Source organism: Dermacentor andersoni, chromosome 4 (genome assembly GCF_023375885.2).
Source record: "Dermacentor andersoni chromosome 4, qqDerAnde1_hic_scaffold, whole genome shotgun sequence".
Taxonomy (NCBI): domain Eukaryota; kingdom Metazoa; phylum Arthropoda; class Arachnida; order Ixodida; family Ixodidae; genus Dermacentor; species Dermacentor andersoni.
Genome location: NC_092817.1, coordinates 224703934 through 224726817, shown reverse-complemented (window position 1 = coordinate 224726817; position 22884 = coordinate 224703934). Strand labels below are relative to the sequence as shown.

General features: G+C 44.9%; 1 protein-coding gene across 11 annotated transcripts in view; it reads right to left on the bottom strand.

The window, feature by feature from the left end:
- The window catches only part of LOC126538440 (DENN domain-containing protein 2D-like), a 423989-nt gene that overhangs the window by 318418 nt on the left and 82687 nt on the right, over positions 1–22884 (bottom strand). For all 11 annotated transcript variants that reach the window (XR_008613950.2, XR_008613951.2, XM_050185285.3 and 8 more), the window contains exon 5: positions 19854–19994. Coding sequence is in view for 9 of the 11 variants with exons in the window: in XM_050185285.3 (XP_050041242.1) it covers positions 19854–19994 (141 nt within the window). In the remaining 2 variants the exon portion in view is untranslated. The remainder of the gene's footprint in view (positions 1–19853; positions 19995–22884) is intronic.

The following is a 22884-nucleotide window of genomic DNA, read 5'->3' as shown; positions in this document are numbered from 1 at the left end:
TTTGACCCAGTAATTTTCCGCACTGGGATATAATAATGTTACGAATGATGTTTATTTACAAGGTGAAATTAGTTCTGAGAGGAAGCTACAGGCCAGGCCCAGCCGGTGCAGAGTACCCCAAGATCACGTGCGCACACTCTACTTCTTTCTCTGCCTCAGTTGCGCAGTGCTGCTACATTTTCCCCGGGGGCAGACGAAACTCGCTGAGTGAGTTAAAGGGACCTGTGATGGTACTGCTTGAGTCTGGCCACGTGAACAACTTGTGTCGCACGTGAACGCCGATTACTTGCCGTCACTTTAGCGATGACATAGTTCACATTACTCAAGCGGCTGAGTATAACGAATGGTCCAGTGTAAGTGGCGAGAAACTTGCGGTACAATCCCTTTTTGCGAACAGGTGTCCACAACCAAACATAATCACCAGGAGTAAAGCCAACGGGGATATGCCACGCATCATAGCGAATCTTGCTGTTGCCTTGTGAGGACAATGTCTTAAGATGTGCCAGTCGACGTGCTTCCTCAGCACGACAGAGAGTTTGGGTGGTGGAAGAATTTTCTTGGCACGATAAAGGTAGAATAGTGTCCAGAAAGCTCTGGGGAGTGCGTGCGTACAGCAAAAGGAACGGCGCATATCCAGTAACTTCGTGCTTGGCACTATTGTACGCGTACAGTACAAAAGGTAAGACGGCGCCCCAATTCTTGTGGCCCGCAGCGACATACATTGATAACATGTTGGTAAGGGTTCGATTCGTCTGCTCCGTGAGGCCATTGGTTTGCGGGTGGTAAGGAGTGGAATGACGATATGCAGAACCTCAAAGCCGTAAAAGTTCTTAAACTACGTCGGCGGTGAATTGCCGTCCACGGTCACTGATGACAACCCGGGGAGCGCCGTGACGGAGTACGACGTGATGCAACAAAAATGGAGACATCTGCTGCAGTGGCAGATGGAAGTGCCGCCGTTTCCGTGTAGCGAGTAAGGTAATCTACGCATACTATAATCAAGCGGTAGCCAGCTGACATTCGGGACGAGAGTGGGCCAAGCAAGTCAATGCCGACTTTTTCAAAGGGTATCATCGGTTACCTAACTGGTTGCAAGTAGCCTGCTAGAGCCGTCGTAGTTTGCTTGTGGCGCCGGTAAACAGTACAGCTGGCAACATACTGTTTCGTTGTTTTCCAGAGCTTGGGCCAGAAAAATATTTGTCGAAGTCGGTGTAGTGTGCGGGTAAAGCCAAGGTGCTCGGACGTGATATCGTCATGCATGGAACGAAGAACAGCAGGGCGCAGGTTTTCGAGCACAACTAGAAGCAATGGGGGACCATCAGCCGAGTAATTTTTTTTGTACAGCAAACCATTACGAAAAGTAAACGGTGTTGTTCCTGCTGGCTCACGTGCAGCTGCTCGTAGGGGTTTCAAGGTTCAAGGTAGGGTTGCAACGTCGCTCGCTCTCGAAGGTACTCAGGTCTGGGAAGTTGGAAGAGATGGAGACTAGGTAGTCATCGAAGTCATCATCCTCAGCTTTAGTGCGTGGTGAAGGGAGACGAGATAGGCAGTCAGCATCCGTGTGACAGCGTCTGCTCTTGTAGTTAACGGAAAAGCTGTACTCTTGAAGGTGCAAAGCCCAGCGGGCCAACCAGCCAGAACGGTCACGCAGCCCAACGAGCCAACAGAGTGAATGATGGTCAGTCACTATCGTGAATGCGCGGCCATGAGATATGGACGGAACTTCTGAATGGCAAAGACGACTGCTAGGCACTCGAGTTCAGTAAAGGTGTAGTTTGTACCCGCTTTTGTAAGTGTCCGACTAGCGTAGGCAATGACATGCTCACGGCCACCGAACAAGCACAGCACCAATAGCCGCACCGCTGGCATCAGTATGCAGCTCAGTTGACTCCTCCGGATCAAAATGCCAGAGAACCGGTCCAGAAGTCAACAAAAATTTCAGCTGTTGAAACGCCAACTCGCAGTCAGCAGTCCACAAGTATGGGGTGTCTTTGTGAAGGAGAGACGTGAGGGGAGAGGCAAGCTGTGCAAAATTCTTGATAAAGCGTCGGAAATATGAGCAAAGGCCCAAAAAGCTTCGCAGATGTTTCACCGTTTGTGGCTGTTGGAAGTCGCGAACCGCTGCTATCTTTTCAGGGTCTGGTCGTATGCCGTCTTTGTCGACCAGAAAGCCTAGTACGAGGGCTTGACGCTCACCGAAATGACATTTCTTCAAGTTTAAAATAAGGCCAGCTTGCTGGATACAGTCAAGAACCACCGACAGGCGCTGACTGTGCTCATGAAATGTCCGGCCGTAGATAATGACGTCGACTAAATAGTCTAAAAAATCTAAAAAATCGACTAAAAAATTTCCCATTTGAGTCCGCGGAGGACAGTATCCATAAATCGCTCAAATGTCGCTGGAGCATTGCATAAACCAAAGGGCCTAACGTTGAACTCAAAGAGATCGTCAGGTGTCACGGAGGCTGTCTTCTCCTTTTCTGAGGGGTGCATGGGAATTTGACAATATCCTGACCGTAAATCAACAGAAGACAAATACAACACGGAGTGAAGGCAGTTGACGGCGTCGTCTATTCGTGGTAGGGGGTACAGGTCTTTCTTTGTGACGGTGTTTAGGCGGCGGTAGTCCACACAGAATCTCCATGAGTTGTCTTTTTTCTTGACTAGGATCACAGGAGCAGCCCAAGGGCTACATGATTCCAGGATCACTCCTTTCTGTAACATTTCTTCTACCTGCTCGGCGATGACTTTTCTCTCTGAAGGTGAAACGCGATAGGGCTTCTGATGAATTGGCGTCGCTTGCCATGTATGGATGTGTTGTTGTATACGAGACGCCGGTGGTGTATTGGACGCTCGTTGGCCTTGAGCAAAATCAAACACTGTGGCGTAGCGAGCGAACACTCCTTCAGGCAGACACTGCTCACTAGAAGACAGTGACTTGTTAATCATGCGCTTAAAGTCAGCAGAATTATCATGGTAGGGATCGGGGTTGGATTTCTTTTCGGCAGTTAACATTTCGACCGTTCCGATGCTGACAATGGCTTGTTCATCAAAACTTGCCAGTTTAAGTCCTAGCGACAACGTTATGGATTGGGTTGAAACGTTCACTGTCCACAAACGAGTACAGCCATCAGCGGTGACAACAAGGGAGCGAGGGACTATCACGTTTTTCTTGAGCGCATTGTTATAATCGGGCTCGGCCAAACCACAACAAGAACCTGTACGAGGGCTAGAAGTATTGACAGGGACAAACATTGCAGTCTGAGGGGGCAAACACACATCTTGCGACACGGAGAGAACGTCGGCGTCATCACTGGTGTTATCTGTCATATAAGTTCGCGCGTCGTGGCGAAGAGAAATCGCGCCATTTCCACAATCCGAAGTAACCCCCCAATTCACGCAAGAAATCAATTCCTAAAATAATGTCATGCATTGTACGTGCAAGCACAGTAGATTCACTTCAAAATGTCTGGTCCCCTATCGTAACTGAAACAGAACAGACCCCAAGTGGGCATAACATTTCCCGCCAACTCCGCGAAAGGTAGCGTTCCAATCCCAAGAAAACATAACTTTTTGTCCAAGACAATTTTTGAAGGACAGGCTCATAACAGAAACTGCCGCCCCGGTGTCAAATAAAGCAAAAGCACTCACATTGTCAACTAAAACACACACTTTCTTTTTAAACAATTTTACACAAGGGGGTCTTGAAGATGAACACATTGCGGCCTCACCCCCGTCGGCTGCAAGAGCTAGTTTCCTAGCGGTGGTGGTGACAACGAGCGACGACGAGGTGATGGAGAACGCCGTTGTCGTGTCGGTGGTGGTGTGAGGCTGTGATCAGAAACGGGGGACTCGCTGCGGTTTGCGTATCCCTGCTGCAGCCACTGAAAGGAACTGGGATACGGCCAGGGCTCATCAGCGGGCACGCGGAATGTATAGGAATTAAACCATGAAGCACGCTGCTGGCGGCGGTGGCAATACCTAGCAATGTGTCCAGGCACACCGCAGCTGTAGCAAATGCGGGAGTCGCGGCTTGTCGTGGGTGACACCGATGACATGGGTACACGCGGTACTGCAGTACATGCCTGATGCATAACTTGTTTCAAAGGTGGCAATACACTGTGTCACTATACTGACTGAGTGCTAACACATTACTGTTCACAATCTGAACAAGGCTTCCGTGGGGGAGCCGAAACGTAAATAACTATTCTAAACCATTTTTGTCGGTGTCCAGACCTCTTCCTTTTAAGTCGTCAAGGTAACAAAGACAGGTGGTCCATTTGTAGCCTCGCAAGAAGGGAGTCCATCATAAGTTCAAATGTCGCAGGAACATTGCATAGGCCAAAGGGCATGACTTTGAACTGATATAAGCCAATCAGCATGATGAAGGCCGTCTTCTCGCAGTCCATTTCATCAACTCAAATCTGCCAGTAGCCAGATCGGACATCGATGGATGAGAAGTATTTAGCTCCGTGCAAGCAGTCCAAGGTGTCATCGATGCGTGGTAGTGGGTAGACGTCTTTTCGCATGATCTTGTTTAAGTGGTGATAATCGACGCAAAAACACCAGGTACCATCTTTCTTTTTCACGAGGGCGACAGAGCCATCAGCACTCCAAGGGCTGGCTGAAGGCTCGATGACCCCTTTGCGGAGCATTTTGTTCACTTCTGATTGGATGACTCGACGTTCAGCATGCGATACCCGATAGGGATGCTGACGAATTGGATTCATATCTCCAGTGTTTATACGGTGGTGAAAAACAGATGTTTGGCCTGTCGCCGAAATCAAAGATGTCACTGTACGATTCAAGCAGGAGACGTATGTCCGTGGCCTGTGCAGACGTGAGGTCAGGTGTAATCATTTGCGCGAAGTCATCCTTCAAGGAACCAGAGCTGTGAGTTGCAATTGGCGCTAATAAGCCACTCTCGGCATTCAGACTTTCAATGTCAAATTCGGACCCACTAGAAACGCTGGCCAAGAACATGCCCGCCAGAATCACTTGAGGGCACAGGCTGAAATTCAGAAGCGGTAAAATGATGTCATTATTAGTAACCGTGATAAACGTATGCAGAACAGCAACGTTCCGGTTCAAAAGCACGTTGATGATGGGGTGAAGCACATAGTCACCGTCTGGAACCTGTGGCTGGGCGGTCAAAGTGACGTAAGTAACTGCCTCGGGTGACAGATGCACATCGTGAAGCGAGCACAAGTGCGGTGGGGCGGTGCTTGAAGCATCGGCGAGTTGAGGCAGTTCTAACTGAAGAATGCCGGTCGCACAGTTGATGAGAGCAGGATGAATGGATAAAAAGTCAAATCCAAGGATAACCTCATGAGGGCAGTTGTCAATCACAGCAAGGAGAACAGAAGTAGGGCGGCCGGCTATACTTAAAGGTGCAGTACACATTCCAAGAACAACCAGCACGCCGCCGTCGGCCATACAAAGCACTCGGGCAGCTGCTGGGGTGAGAACCTTTAGACATCTATGTAAGCTAGCACTCATCAGAGATACGTGGGCTCCAGTGTTGACGAGTGCTTGGACAGGTACGCCGTCTATTTTAACGTCAATTACATTTCTCCTTGAGGGCTCAGACAGAGGATTTGCTGCAGTAGTTGGCAATGCAGCACCACCTCCGGGGGCTGCATTTCCTAGTTTTCCAAAAGAGTGCGGCAAAAAGCCACAGGAGAGGAAAGGCGATGTGGCTGCGGGGAACGGGAAGGTGGGCGACATATTTGCGGTGAACGTGATTGGAGTCCGCGAGGCGATGGTGAGCAACTGTACCACATGTTTCCAGCAGAGTTGTTGGCGCTGTTAGACTGTGGGCTTTGGGCGAAAGATTGCGGGTATTTCCACCAAAACAGCTCAGGCTGGTCGGCGTGCGAGGTGTTGAGGGCCACGAGTTGCGACAGTACCGGGCGACATGACCAATGCAGCGACAGGTGAAACATATCAGCTGGCCATCCTCAGTTCTCCACTCAGTCGGGTTGCGATAAGGCGGAGAGAAATGTCAGAGTGGAGCGAAAGTTGTAGAAGGGCGTTTGTTGGCTCTGGGGTTAGCGACAGCACAGACAGAATGTAGGCTAATGTTTTCAAGTTCCTGGCGAACGCTGGCTTGTACGAGGAGAACTGAAAATGTGGTAGCATCAGGGCTACGCGAACAGAAAGCTGCAGGCGCCATCGCATCCAGTTCACGTCTAACGATTTGCACCACGTTCTTTGATGGCGACGAATACTGCTGTGCGGGTTGATCTTCACATGTCGACGTTGTGGCAGTATTGGGAAGTTGTGCGAATGGTTGAAAAATTTCTCTTTGCATTGGTCCCAGCCGGTTAGCTCCTCTTCGTGGTTTTCGCACCACACCTTTGCCGTGCCTCTGAGGTAGAACAACAGGTTAGCTAGCATAAGCATAGGGTCTTAACTGTTGATTCCACTCACGCGTTCGTACATAGCCACCCACCCCTTAACGTCGGCGCCATCGGTCCCGCAGAAAGTTCCAGGATCCTTAGGTTGCACGACAGCTGAAGGTGACAGCGACGTACTATGCGACGGTGACGTAGGAGGCGGCAACAATGTTGATCCCGAGTGCTCACCGTCGTTTATGGTGCGGACGGTGATGCGACGTGCACTGCAGAGCTCTGTTTTCAGCCGTGGAACCCTGCCCCTCTCGCCAATATGTTACGGGGATGTTGGGAGGATAGAAGATTGTATTTACAATATATGTACAAAATGAGTGAGATTAGATAAGATGGCTAACCACCAACAACACGCAGCAGCCAGCATCTCCGATGTTCTTCCGCCTCTCTCTTCTTTCATCCTTCTGTAACAATATTTTTCATTACTGTAAAGCAGCACATTCCCAGTGCCACTTACCTAGTTACCTAAGTTGGCATCAAAGACGTTCATTGAAAAGCAACACTGTCATATGTAAGAGGCACACGGCGCAGAAAGAAAGGAAGAGGACGATGTGCACGTATCGCTCCGAATGGCAAGCCCTCGAGGCGTGTGACCCGAGCTGTGATCGAGAGAGAAGCGGTGCTGAGCTGGCATTATCGACGTGGCTCTTGAGTTTTTAGTGTAATTAAAATCTATTTGCTGTGCTGCCCTGCGTCTCCCAACCCCATGTCTCGCAACATCCGCACGCCCCCGAGATCGGTGACACACGACAATTGGCGATCCTGCCAGGAGCCATTCCAGGATTCTTTCCAAGATCCGTTCCAGGATCCGTTCTGGGATACGTTCCAGTAATCTATTTCAGCCCTGTCACTGATGTTGGTGGTTTAGAGATAGAGTGGGAACGTTTGGTGGCGATAGCTAAAGATTTAAACCTGTCAAAGGACAAGATGATGGCGTTCTTGGAAAAGCAACATGAACGTGCGAAGAGCACAAAAAAGAAAAAAAATTTAGAATTGAAGATAAAACTAGCGGAGATGGGCGCAGGCTCTCGTGATGGCATGAGTATACCCAGATCGGCGTCATCCGACTCACCTTCTTCCAGCCCAAGGCCGATTTGCCCTAGGAAATTGATGTCACCTTTCAATGAGATGACCTGGATGCATCGGTTTCAAAGAATAGCAGTCGGGCAAGGCTGGGAGGGGAGCAAGTGGGCTAATGCTTTAGGCCTGTCTTTAGTGGGCAAGGCTCTGAGTGCCAGTAGAGGAGTTATTAGACTATGGCAAAAGGACTTCTTCTTGGGCAAGTTGGTGCTTAGATTTCCTAGGTATACTTTGTGGCGCAAAATACATTTCATGAAAAGGGACAAAAGAAAGGAAGACAGTGAAGCGCCGACAGTTGGCGCTAACTGTCTTCCTTTCTTCTGTCCCTTTTCAGGAAATGTATTTTGCGCCACAAAGTATACCTAGGAACACTATGACAAGGTGAAGAAAACTTTATTGCAAAGATTCAGGTTGACCGCAGAAGGGTTCCGGGAGAAGTTTAGGTCATGTAAGCCTTAAGATTCAGCAAAAGGCAAGCAGTTTGCATGTCATCTAACAAATTAGTTTGAGAGATGGATAGAGCTGCCCGAGACGGACAAAATGTATGAATGGGTTCGCGACAAAGTCGTAGGTGAACAATTTCTTGCCAGGTGTAGCAGCAGTTTGGCGATATTCCTTAAAGAGAGAAAACTACAAACCGTGGAGCAGATGGCAGAACAAATAGCCCAGTTTGTAGAGGCACAAGAATTGAGAAATTTGGGAAAGGGTGACAAAGATGCGCACGCAACAGCAGTAGCAGAGATGAAGAAACAGGGGCAAATTAGTAGACAAAGGGGACACCAGAAATGTTTTCTATGTAGCCGGTTCAATTCAATTATGGGGTTTTACATGCCAAATCTACTTTCTGATTATGAAGCACGCCGTAGTGGAGGACTCTGGAGATTTCAACCACCTGGGGTTCTTTAACGTGCAACTAAATCTAAGTACACGGGTGTTTTCGCATTTGGCCCCCCCCGAAATGCAGCCGCCGTGGCCAGGATTCGATCCCGTGACCTCGTCAGGAGCTCAGCAGCCCAACACCATAGCCACTGAGCAACAACGGCAGGTATGTAATTGGTTAGGTCATTTAGCAGTGAACTGCCAAGTGAGAGGTAAAATATTTATTTATTTATTTATTTCACAATAACCCCAAAGGCCCACTAGGGAGGGTATTACATAGGGTAAAGGTTACATGGTTGAGGCAAACAGTGCATAAATGTAAATACAACAGAAAAACAAAACTGGGACAAAAAAAAATTGCAGTGCATCAACGTATATATAAAAAAAAAATTTAGAAATAGTTATCAGTACAGCAACTGTAAATGATTTGTACAAACTATGACAACGTTGTGGAGGCTTTGGTTATCGGAGCATTAAAAAAAAAATCTGTTTATAAATCAGAGAGTTAAACGTGATATATTACGTATGCATGGTACTGCGTAGAGCGTCTAAATTTCGAGGCATTTGTTTCTGTGACAATGTGTGTTGGCAGATTACACCGCTCTTTCGCGGTGCGAGGTATAAAAGATTCGACCAAATGCGAGGGAATGACATATGATGCATTTGACTTTGCAAGAATGATCCTAACGCGGAAAAATGCCTGAGGGTTCACACATGAACTCGTTATGCAGAGATACGTGATAGTAAAGCTTATGGAATAGTGTTAAACGAGATATATTACGGCGAAGGGACAAGGCTTCAAGCTCAGCGCGATGTTTTAATGCTGTTACACTGGTTTCTCGTGAATAATCTGAAAAGATTAAACATACAGCACGGTTTTGCAGGGCTTCTAAGTCAGTTATTAGGTATGTCTGATGGGGATTCCATATGGCTGACGCGTACTCTATTCTAGGGTGTATTACTGTTGTGTACGCCAATTTGTGTAAGTGTACGGGAGCATGTTTGAGGTTATGTTTAAGGAAACCAAGCGAACGGTTTGCAGAAATGAGGATATGGTTAATGTGATTATTCCACGTCAAGTTAGGGGTTAGGTGTACGCCAAGATATTTGTAGCTGGAAACTTGTTCAAAAAGGCTGTTGTTTTAAGATGTAAGATGTTGATGTTCGGGGTGCCTGATTAGTAAAAGACATGAATTTAGTTTTAGCAAGATTTATAGTAAAAGACATGGATTTAGTTTTAGCAAGATTTAGAGGCATTAGCCAAGTTGAACACCATACATTTATTGCGTTTAGGTTAGATTGAAGAATGTCATGATCACAGAGTGAATATTACGATATATGATGCAATCATCAGCAAATAGTCTGATATTGGATTTGATGTTGTCTGGTACATCAGTAATATAAATTAGAAAAAGTAGGGGCCCAAGCACACTTCCCTGTGGTACACCAGATGTTACGGGGACTAGAGATGAGTTGCGAGTGTTTAACGATGCAAATTGCATCCTGTTTTCTAGAAAGTCTTTTATCCATGTGACAACAGTAGAGTCAATGTTCAGCTGTGTAAGTTTGTGAATAAGTCGACGATGAGGGACACAGTCGAATGCTTTTGAATAATCTAGGAATATGGCATCTACTTGAATTCCGGTGTCTATTGATGAATGTATATCGTGAATAGCCTCTGCGAAAACCGTGCTGCTGTTTAAATATGAGGTTATGTTCTTCAAGGTAGTTAATGACCTGGGAGTGTATAATATGTTCGACTAATTTACAAATGTTACTTGTTAAAAAATTGGTTGATAGTTAAGCGGTGAAGAATAATCCCCAGACTTGAAGAATGGCACTACCTTAGCCATCTTCCAATCGTGAGGGATAACGCCTGTTGACAGTGATTGTGAAAATAAGGCGAACAGTATTGGGAAAATGCCTGGGGCTATATTTTTCAGAATTGTTTTATTTAAGCCAGTATTATAAGCGGAACATGAAATCTTAAGATTAGTAAGGAGAGAATAAGTTCCAGAGTCGGTAATTATTACTTCCAGCATAAACGAATCAGTGCAAGTCATGGTGTCTAATGGTTCTAAACATTCGCACGTGAATACCAATGAAAATGTTTCGTTCAGTAGTTGGGAACAATCAATGTCAGTTATCGCTGCGCCATCATGATCAGTAAGGACTATGTCAGGATTACGCTTGGGATTAATGACACGTCAAAAGCGCCGAGGGCTAGTTGTTAACATGGATGACAGGTCCCGTTTATAGTTGAGTAAACTTTCGTATCTTTTGTCACATGCTTTGTACGGACGCCAGGATTCAGATGATCTATTTCTGTCAGCTTGCCTGAATAATCTTTTTTTCTTGTTATTTAGGCGACGAAGGTTTAGCGAAAACCAAGGAGCAGTGTTATTGGATTTCATGGAAATGATTGGGATGTTTTTATCTATGAGATTAGTGAGTGCGTTTTTAAGTAGTAACCAGTTTTCTTCTACTGTCCGTGACAAGTAATCTCTCAGAAAGTCCACAGAAAAAAGCGATAGTTCATTGTTAATACGATCAAAGTTAGCTCTTTTGTAACACCTAATCTTCTTGCTGATAATTTGCCTTTTGATAGGTGAAGGAACGAAGTGACCAGTTAAAGCATCATGATTGAATAGACCACTAATATGAGTTATTTCAGAACATATATCTGGATTGTTCGTTAGGATCAAATCGAGAATATTAGAAGAGTGCGCAGAACATCGTGTCGGGCTTGACATTAACTGTGTTAGACTGAAATCGAGAAACACTGAAGGAACGCATGGGACTCTGACTGTGTGCTATAGGTTGATTGAGTGGACCATGCTATGTCTGGGAAATTAAGAACACCAAAAATGATTACATTAGAATGTGGAAACAGATGAGTAAGTTCGATAAAAATGCGATGAAATTCTGCTACGAACCCATGAGTGAGGTCTGGTGGGCGATAAAGGACACCAAGAGTTACGTTACTCGACCTGAATTTAAAACAAGTCACTACGCATTCAAGGAAAGTGCTAATAACCGTGGGCACTACAATATACTGTCTGTTTATTGCAAGGAGGACACCACCACATCGGCAATTTTTCCTATTGCAACGAAAGCTATTAAAATCAGTTTCACAAACGAATATGTTTTCATTAGGAATAGTATGATTCAACCAAGTTTCAGTTAATGCTATTACTGTTGCCGATATTGAGTCGATTAGTGAAGCTAGTGCGACATTTTTAGAAAAACACTTCTAATGTTAGTGAACAAAAAGCAGCAACCGTCCTCAGTACTAATCATACTATTTGTTAACGTTTGTAGTGTTTGTGGAAGGTTAGGTGAAGTTGAAAGGTTGGTGCCATGTCAAACTGGAGACACAACCGGGGAAAGAAGCTTCGCACAATTTGCTTGAGTGTCCCATACGTACACTTCCTTGTTCATTTTTAGTTTGTTAAAGACAAGGCTTACACGGTCTTTTTCTTTCGTTATGGTTTTTGAGAACTGCCATAGTTTACATCTTTTATCGCGAACTGCCTCGGAGTAATCACGAGAAATGCCAAAGTTATTATCTTTCAGCTTGTGGCCATTACTAAGCACTGTTTCGATTTGTTTTGCATTGAAAAACTTCACAATAATTGGTCGAGTGCGTTCATTTGAAAATCATCCAAGGTGATGCGTACGTGCGATTGAAGCTGTTGATACTCCTGGTTGGTCTTTGCAGAATTTAGTAACTATTTTCTCGGACGTTTCCCAGTCTTCCGAATCATCCGTAGCTTGTATGCCATAAAAGAGAAGATTAGAGTGCCTCGAGCGGTTTTCCAAATCGTCTATTCTGTCATGCATCATCGATATATCATGCTCGCTGCTGCTGCAAGACTGAGGCAACACTCCTGATGCAAATTTTGATTCTAAATCCTGGATCTGATTTTGCATTTTTGCTAGATTAACGTCTTGGCTTGAGATTGGTCTCTCTGAGCAAAGTGACTCAGGTTTAGCTTCAACTTCGTGTGCGCGTTTAGTCGGTGCTTCAAGATCATTTTTTAGTCCAATGTGTATGTGCAACACTTTGTTCACTGATTCCAACAAGTTAGAATTACTGTACTCGCTTCCAAGCATTGTACGGCACTGAATACCATATGTCAAGCTTTTCCTTTTGCGCTATGGTCATTGGACCCAGATTCCCTTCAATGTCTCCACCTAGCAATAACAGGCGCCAAAGATACAGATACCTATCTTGAAAGCAATCTGTGATGGAGACAGTCTAGGCACTCCGTGTTGTGTTCTCGTCGCTTAGGTCGCGTTGAAGCGACAGGCCGCACAAAGGTAAATTCGCTAGCTCCTGCTATCGCACTTCCTCACTCCAGCGTTTTGATAAAGAGTTTCTACGGTCATTGAGTGAGACATGTTCCTGCTTGCTTGTGCATGATGTCATGCTTGTTAATTTGGTTAGTAAGCCAATGTTTAAAAGTTTATATGGCCAATAAAACTACTATGCTTACTTTTCATATAGCTTTCTACTAATTTGCTATCGCCATCAATGCTTCTCCTTTGGTGCAAAACCGACTTTTTCTATTTATCACAACAGTGAAAAGGTGCACATTGCAATCGAGGGTGCATTAGAATCGAGTCAATATGGTACACAGTGCATTTTGTTGGCACAGCCTGTTAAACAGCCAGGCTGCTCTCCTTATGAAGACCTTCTGACATGGGTTCGATTCCACTTAGCATTTATTTAAAGGATTTTTTTCGTCACTGTAGAGCAGCACATTCTCAGTGCCACTTACCTAGTTACCTAAGCTGGCATCAAAGCTGTTAACTGAAAAGTGGCACACATTACTGGGACCTACCCAATGATCTAAGTTGGCCTCAAAGAGGTCCATTGAAGACCATCGATTCATTGAAGTGGAACACACCCAGCACTTCCAAGTCGGTGTCAAAGAGTTTCTACGAACAGCAGTACCTGCCTGGTCCTCCATCTACAGTGACGCATGTCGGTGTGAAATAGGTACATTGAAGAGCGGCACATACATACACAATGCCATATACTCATTGACCCAGGATGGTTGGTTTCGAACACTGCTACCTAAGTCCAGCTGCTTAATCTGCTATTTATTCCACCACTGACTACCCAGTGACTCAAGTAGGCAGAAAAATGGTTAGATTCAAAGACAGACCGACAAACAAACACACAAGCACCCACCCACCCACCCGTCCGTTAGTCCGTCTATCCGTCCGTACGTATGTACATACATACATACATACATACATACATACATACATACATACATACATACATGCATACATACATACGTAGACCCTGGAAAGTGCATGAAGTACCCCAGTAATACTAATGCATTAAAAAATGTTAAAGCTTAGGTGTAGCAAAATAAAGAAGACAGATACAAATGGAAGGCTGAATATGACCCTTGGGACATTTCTTTTGGTCCAGACACACAAATGAGGTTAGCTGTTTCGAACAATCACTGAAGGGAAAGGAACTTGGCAATGTTGTCCCACTGTCAACATGCCCGTTGGGCGATCCTCAAAAAGTTGGAACGATACTATGCAAGCAAGTCTACAGATGCCCAAAAATCTTGTTTTTGAAGCAGCGCGCTTTCACTGCAATCACCACTGAAACACTTTGAAAAATTCGTTAGCGCCAACATCACCTGACCAATGGTTCACAAGCAGTGACGCGACGAGGAGCACGTCACCAGGATGGTGTCACCCAAGCTGGCGGCGCTTTCCTAGCAGATGACATCCAGTGAGGAACACATTGACCGAAGCTGCCATTCACATGGTGCGTATGCGTGGTTTTGTTGTTTCTGCCTTTTTTTGTGTGTGGGGTTATGCTTCAGTCGAAAGAGGGCGCTGCTCAATGGCACCGAGGGGAAAAGGGGACTGGATTAAAGGCTGACCAGGCCTGGTCTCCAGGCCATTTGCACATGGAGGCAGTGCAAGCACCTTCAGTCATTCGACCAATTTCAAGCCAAATTTCCATATAATACGGTCCCGAAAGAGGAAGTGAAACATGAAACAGATGAGTCAGTACAGTGTATTTTTATGCAAAACCTGCATCTCACATGCGCCCTCTGGTGTGATCGAGGGAAGCCACAGGCTGTTTCAGCATCACAAAAAAAGAAATGCATGTGAAGCAAAGTCGCACCACAGCATCCCCATCGCACAATCACTACTTGCACATGAAACAGGCGTTACGTGCTGGCGCTAGGGTTGCGTGGCGGTGCCGCAGCTAAGTTCAAATAATTGCGCAGGCCCGAAAATCAGGTGCCCAAAAAAATCTGTTGTTGACTGTATTTAACAGTCTGCTTCGCTACAACCGATACCTAGTTGAATCATGAATTTCTGATTTCATTATAGGAGAATATTCCACCTAAATACCATATATACTCATGTAATGGCCGCGTAAAAGCCACACCCATGTAAAAGTCACACCTGAAACTTTGTAAAAAAAGTCCCCCCAAAAATACATTTAAACATTAACTGCACAGCCATATGCGGGTAATTTTTAACATATTTGAGAAGGTTGGCAGTGTTATCTGTTAAGCAATGTAACAATTCCGTAATTTTTTTTTTATCGGTGGCAAGACGAGGCAGCCGTGCTGATCTTTTGGCACCTCTAGGCAGCAAAAGTGCTGCCTCCAATATTTAGCGGCTGCCTCTGAGACACTGTTGTCACTGGTCTGTGGGGCACCGCCATTTATTGCAGCCAGCAGGTATGTCGTGCTATGGGAATAGCCAAGAAAAGCCAGAGCCAGTACAAGCGAGTACTGTAGTTCAATAAGGGCAAGTACCACCGAAAATATTTACGGAAAAAAAAATGTGTCTTCTTCTCCGTGTAATGGCTGCACCCCTAATTTTACCCTAAATCTCGGGGAAAAAACACCAGTGGCTATTGCACGAGTACATACAGTGAAGCATGACCAAGTAAATTTTAAATTTACTTCTTTATAACCAACAATTCATTATATCCATGTTCGTTACTTTAGCCCTTTCAGGGTCAATGACACAAATATACAGCACCGCGAACGAGTCCAAAATGGTTGGTGCCATACATTTACGGCACCGTCTGTATGTTTAAAAAGCGCACCAATTTCCTAACTTTTTCTTTCCTGGCATGTGCTGCCACCACTCAGAAGGGTTTGGGTGCGAGCTAGTTGTCACGGATCATTCATATTTACAACAGCAACAAAAAAACACACGGACAAGGGAGGACACAGGACGAGCGCTGACTGCCAACAACACCTTTATTGGAGCCTACGCAAATATATACAATTTGCAACGGGCATAAAGAGGGTGAAAGAAGTAGAGGAAGGTGAGTCATCGTCGGTCAACTCCTGCTGCGCATGCGTCAATAACATTAAACATTATAAAAGTAACCATAACATGGTGGACACAGGCCAAACTGATTAACTTCTAAGGAACTTGAGTTCTTTATGATTTCGAGGTTTGACATTCACAAGAGAATTGCTGAAAAACGGCCAGATCCGCTTTCTTGACCTTGCACTACACCTCCAGGAAGGGCACATGTGTTGGATGTATGCCCCGCGTTCCAAAGCACTCCATCGCCCTGGGGGCCCTTAGAAATGCGGTCGTTCGCTCTTGCCCCCACTCAATGTCCAGCAGCCCCTCCAATCAAGTCCAGCGGCTTAAGGCAAGTGGCTATCCTGCACAAATGCTGTCATCCTTGGTGGAAGTTTTATTGCAAGAGGCTCGTTCCCCCAAGAAACAGCGCGAAGCAGGTGACTACTTAACCAAGGCTGTTGCGATGCCGTAAATGCATGGAATGTCCCATCGCATCAAGAAAGCAGGCTGGGCTGGTGTAAAGGTCGTGTTTACTGCGCCTAACAAGTTGGGAAGGATGTGCAAAAAAGCCAACGAAAGCCGGAGAACACCTGGACCGTGCAATAAGCAGCATGTCGCCAAGCCTGCACATTGCAGCACCAATGTAGTGTATTCCATTCCCACCTCTTGCGGCTGCACTTACATAGGGCAAACAGGACGCTGTATCAATGAACGCTTGTGTGAGCATGCGCACTGTGTCAAGATTAAGACTGGCAGTAATCTGACTGTTCATTGTGCCAAGTGTGGCTGTTCTCCACTCCTTGACGACACACGTGTGTTGAAAAGGTACAGCAATCAGATGGCCAGAGAAATCTTTGAGGCATTTTCAATGTGTCAGTTAGGAGCCTCCTGTGTTAGTTCCCCTTCCATATCATGAGAAGCCAACAAACACTGACACCAAGGACAACATAGGGGAAATTACTTGTGTTTAATAAATGAAATAAAGAAACCATAAATTAATGGAAATTAAAGTGGATGAAAAAACAACTTGCCGCAGGTGGGAACCGAACCCACAACCTTCGCATTTCGCGTGCGATGCTCTACCAATTGAGCTACCGCGGCGCTGTTTCCCCATCCACTTTCTTGGGTATTTATGTGTCCTAGTAGAACCCTGGGAGTGTTAGCCAGCGCCATCACTCACATACCTTGGCGGCCGACGTGGAACGTCTTTCTTGCCGCAGGCGTCACGAGAACGTGATCTTTTTGGGTGAAGGCAACTGGTGAAGGCAACGCAACAGCGAAATGCGAAGGTTGTGGGTTCGGTTCCCACCTGCGGCAAGTTGTTTTTTCATCCACTTTAATTTCCATTAATTTATGGTTTCTTTATTTCACTTATTAAACACAAGTAATTTCCCCTATGTTGTCCTTGGTGTCAGTGTTTGTTGGCTTCTCATGATATGACTAATAAAAATCGGGACCCTCGGTTAACCCCCTCTCTTCTCGTTTATTACATAACGAGGGTCTCGAATCCGGCAACATTGATGCCTTCAGGTAGCATGTGTGGGTTTATTGACCAGTTGCCTTCACCCAAAAAAAATCACGTTCTCGTGACGCCTGCGGCAAGAAAGACGTTCCACGTCAGCCGCCAAGGTATGTGAGTGATGGCGCTGGCTAACACTCCCAGGGTTCTGCTAGGACACATAAATACCCAAGAAAGTGGATGGGGATACAGCGCTGCGGTAGCTCAATTGGTAGAGCATCGCACGCGAAATGCGAAGGTTGTGGGTTCGGTTCCCACCTACGGCAAGTTGTTTTTTCATCCACTTTAATTTCCATTAATTTATGGTTTCTTTATTTCATTTATTAAACACAAGTAATTTCCCCTATGTTGTCCTTGGTGTCAGTGTTTGTTGGCTTCTCATGATATGACTAATAAAAATCGGGACCCTCGGTTAACCCCCTCTCTTCTCGTTTATTCCCCTTCCATAGCACTTTGTAATAAAGAACCTAAGTTCCTTAGAAGTTAATCAGTTTGGCCTGTGTCCACCATGTTATGGTTACTTTGATATTGTTTAATGTTGTTGACTCAGACCATGCTTGACACCATTATAGGATATTCTATCCCTTTTTAAGAAGTACAATGAAATCTCGTTACTACAAACTTAATATTACCAATTTTTTCACATTATTGAAAATTTGAAAAGTCCCTAGCCAAAAGCCTATTGTTTATATGTGAAAATATTTTAGTATATTACAAATTTACAAACACTGAATATTTCAAAAAAAAAACAAGTGAAATTTATGCTTTCTCTGTATCAGTAGCACTTCAAAATAATGAAATTGTAACCTGGATTATCACGCATATCTGCAAATTACAAAACCATAAAGAAAGGAGCACCACCATCAGCAGCAGATATTTCTTGTCGGCTGGGGTTATAAACCAGACTTATTGACATTGCCTGCAGCGATCGTAGCCTGCAGAAATAAACTCTACCCCTATTGGCACCATAGGCACTGCGAAGGCCGCAAGATCATACACATTGCATGTTCACAACTGTGACAGTACTGAAGCATTGGGGAAAAAAAGGTTTGTGGTCGAAAAGTAGGTCTGCTTAGAACACCACCTAAACCAGAGATGGATCAGCCCAAACAGGTGAATAACACAAGAAAATTGATAGAACTCATGGACACTTTGGGGTTTCAGTAACGTTAGACAGCAGTGACGTAGCATGTTCAGATATGCAAAAATTATGTAAGTGCTTGCTGTGCGATTAACTGACAGTCAGCAACATTATCAGCGATTTTATGTGTAGTGGTTGCAATGGCTCAAGGTGCATTATCTATCCTCACACTGCTGCATGGTTCTTGTGTGGCAGCCAACTCGAGAATCCCTGGATCGTCGTCACTGCAGTGTCATCCTGCTGCAGAGGCTCACAACTTTACTTCAATGGCTATCGGCACAGTGACGTATGTGACACACACTTGTGAAGTGTTAACAGATCGAGGTCTGTACGAGCTCCGAGGGCACCAGGCAGGAATGATATAAACGCAAGTTCCAACTACTACTATGGTCTTCGTAATTTACATAAACCATATTTGAAACAGAACGGCGCGGTTTTAATGGGGACAAGGAAGAAGACACGACATGGACGAGCACTGACTTGCAACTGAAGTTTTTTGCTTGGAACAAAGAATATATAACAGCTCCAACCAACAGGAGAAACCAAAAAACATACATGTATTCACAGTCAATCATACATGCCACACTGAACAAGGGAGATAACTGTAATCATCATATCCCCCCCCCCCCCCCCCTTAAAATGCCAGTTCTTTGGACGTAATCGATAAGGAGGGGCTACTGACTCATGCGTTTTTTGACCAGGTGATGTGCGCTGCTTCGATGATTTCATGCGTTAGTTGGTTACTATGTTTACTTAAAACTTGTGTTCGAGTGAAGCCATTTTGGAATACAGCCGGACAACACACCGGAGGTCAACCGTGTACAACCCGTACATAAACCCTTTTGCGGATGTGCTGCTTGCAGATTTAGGAGATTCCTGCTGTTGACTTTAGTTTTTAAAGCCAATTTGTGTGTTTTTGATACAATCATATTTCAAAATATGAGTGATTTTTAGTGGTCCCATGAGGGTTGCAATGTGGGCTTGTTGGTAATATAACCAACAAAGATTCACTATGGGATTCACCATGAGATTCACCATGAGATTCACTATACTGAGCTTTCACTGTACTCAATAGTTGTGGAATCTCTACACATATTCACTAAGCTATCCACATATGCTTTCTGTACTCTTTGACCACATAATGCCCCCATGACAGTTGCTAAAAGGAACATCTTTTTGCCATTCATGAAGGCCACATTGATAGACTGGCTATACTTTGGAAACATGACAATTTCAAGACTGGTGACATAATAGAGGTGATCCATTGTTGCATATCCTTTCCTAAAGCCAGCCTGCTTTCTTCATCTATTAGAGTTGTGTGTCAACTTCATTTTAATACAAAATTATTTAAGTGAATATCTTTAATAACAACGAAAGCAAGCTAATGCATATATAGTTCATCTGGGTGGCCCTAATTTGCAATTATTTGTCTAGCCCCATGCTGAACATTTTGTTAACACAAGCCCAGCCACTTGAGGCCTGCCGCAGCACCTTCACGTACCTCCTTGGGATAGCGGTGCAGCACATCAGGCTGGGGTGACATGCTGGGGTCGATGCACCGGTAGCCGATCAGCAGCACAAACTCAAAGAGCTTCTCTGCCCCATCGCCACAGCTGTCGCACGACGCACTGTACGTGTATGCCTGCAGTGCAATAGTCACCAGGACACTTTTCAATCAAGCACTCAACACAGAGACTGAGCCACACCTTGTGAAGCATTCTCTTGACAGTAGTGGCAAACAAGAAAGTCGCTACATATTTGTATTGTACCCAGACCTCGAGCCATCGTGCTACCTTTGCACTTGCCATCTTGATGTTGACATCATCATTGTTCCTTGCTTTATCACTGTCGTCCTTGTTGTCAGACTGACTGTGAATGTTTCACCTGAGCAACTTTCTCGCAGGGCCATTCATAGCCTAAAATGAATTTTCACTTCATGCAACATGTCACACTGCCCCAGAACATGCTTGCTGAGAAAAAAATACAACTTCAGAACATATCAATATCAATAAAAACAAAGAAAGAAGGGCACAATGTACGCAATGCAACCTCTCCTTTCTTTTCTCTCTCTCTCTTTTTTACAAAACGAGTACTGTACAAGTGTCACTAAGCCCAAGGTCCCAGTAAGAAAGAAACATGTTGCCTATTCGCCACGACATTAAACTATAGGTGGCAGTCGGCACATTAGCGTGGATAGGTGAAGACATACTTGCAGACTCAGGCACTCACTGTATCCGTGTGATTGCTGCATTGAGCCGTCATTGGCTTCAGTTACACAGATAGCATACAACGGGAATAACATCGTATTCTGGCACTTGGTACTTTGGTATGGCGGCAGAAAATCGCTCAATATGTTCCATCCTATTGCTCGCATCACCCATGACCTTCAGCGATATGCTGGAATATACTGAATATTTTTCTAGCAGCATATCAAAGTACCATGAGCCACAATTCATTTTTGAGGCAATGTCATTTCTTTATAGTGGAATCAGAGCAACCTCAGGCACAGCTATGGCTTGTCGTGTAACCATAAGCAACAGTCAGTATTATGTCCCTAAGATTATGTCCTGTGATATGACATGGGAGCTTCTTTTTTTTTTCCTCTGCTCATTGACCAACGTGCTGCCTCATAAATGTTTCGTGGTATCACAACAGTTGCAAAATGATTAACATATTGCTTCATGAAGTCACTAAAATGCAGCATTCACTTCTCACGCTGACCACCTCATTTGTTTAAAATGATGCCAAATGTTCTTTTTTTTTAGTGCGTAAATTATCTTATCAAAACCCAAAGTCTACAGAACCAAGTTAGCTGCTTCTGTACCTCATCAAAAAAATGCATACCAGCATTTACATTCATTGCAATAACAGCACAAATGGACTTTAGAGGAGATGCATGCCGTACATGCCCATGTAAACAAGCAGTGGCTAGCAGATGGTACCTGGTGCAATCCACATTCTGCGTGATTCAGCCAGTGTCTGTCAGGTGGCGACTCCATTTGATTTCGTGGCCAGCGCACTGGACATTTTTCAACTCATGGCAGTTAACCTTTTCTATGAAAATTGATAGAATTGTTCTGAATAAAGGCACTGAAGTAATGAAATTGAGAAGAACTGTTATAGAAATAACAAGTAGAACCAAATGGTCATACATTTGCGCTGAAATGACAGGTCGCTAAATTAATTTTCTTCAATGTGCACAATGCTATCGGAAGTTGTGAGGAGGCTCAACACTTACATATCCTCTGATGCTTCTGCCACAGGGCTCCCATGCATTCTGTAATTTGGCTTCCAAATATAGGTCCTTAAATATATTGGTTAAAATCATACATGCGCAATCATTATGGAAAGTCCGAATCCCACCCTGCCCAATCCGTGTCTGTGCAAGAAGTGCAAGGGCTTAGATATACTTTTGTACATCAGGGTATGCCCCACCTGTGAGGCAGAACCTGATGGCTAGGACAGTAGGACACAATCTCTAAAGAATGAACTTCTGCTAAATATATAAGAATTTTCCTAAGGGGGCCCTGGGTCTTTGGGACTGAAAATCGGCCCAAAATTCGAATACTATTGCACATCAGGGTATGCCTCACCTGTGACGCTGAACCTAATGGCTAGGACAGTAGGACACAATTTCTAAAAAGTGAACTTCTGCTAAATATACAAGAACCTTCCTAAGGGGGGACGCGGGTCTTTGGGACCGAAAATCGGCCCAAATTCGAATTTTCAATTTCTATTTCCGCGTTCCTAACACGTTTCCACACCTATCTCCGAAATTTGGTTACAAAATACCGCCTAGTTCTTTTGTTACCGTGATCTAAAGATGCGAATCTGCAAGCGTTGCCCTATAAATTGGGGACAAATCATGCCCGATTTTCGTCACACATAACTCGATAATTACGCGCGCTGCCAGCACCATTTTGGTATCATTCAAAAGCTCATGTTTCTGGCTTTCTTCATTCATCAGTCAGCAACATTGCCGGCACTGCAGTCGTGAAAAAAACAGCAGGAAAAGAAATTCGCGGTGCACACTATTATTGGCCAGATTGAGCATGTGACCAAGATGGTGAGTCATGGTTGGTTACAAGGACCACGAGTGCTGAAACGATGAAAACAGCCGCCATTTTGTCTTAGCCTCGCAACTGCGATTCTGAATATGCTGGAGGTCTGACAAATATTCGTTTCGTGAATCGTTACGGGGCGGAAACATACAAGACGCAATAAACTTCCGAAAGCGTTTCCATTGTCGCAGTCCGCACAGGATACCTGGCAGCTTACCGCTGAAGTCATACCGCTGCTGAACGTCGATGCCTGAACTGCTTTGCCGAATCACGCATATACTGTCCACACGCCAGTTACACTCGCGTAATATAGATAAGAGCACACGAGAAAGCTACGCTCAATGAGATTGCATCTACGACGGCCAGGGAGTGAATAATTCAGCATTTTGTTGAAGATCCGACCGCTGATAGTGCAACAGCCTCGGTCGTGAAGCCGCTGCTCCATACGTTGTCGCTGGACTTGCAGCAGTG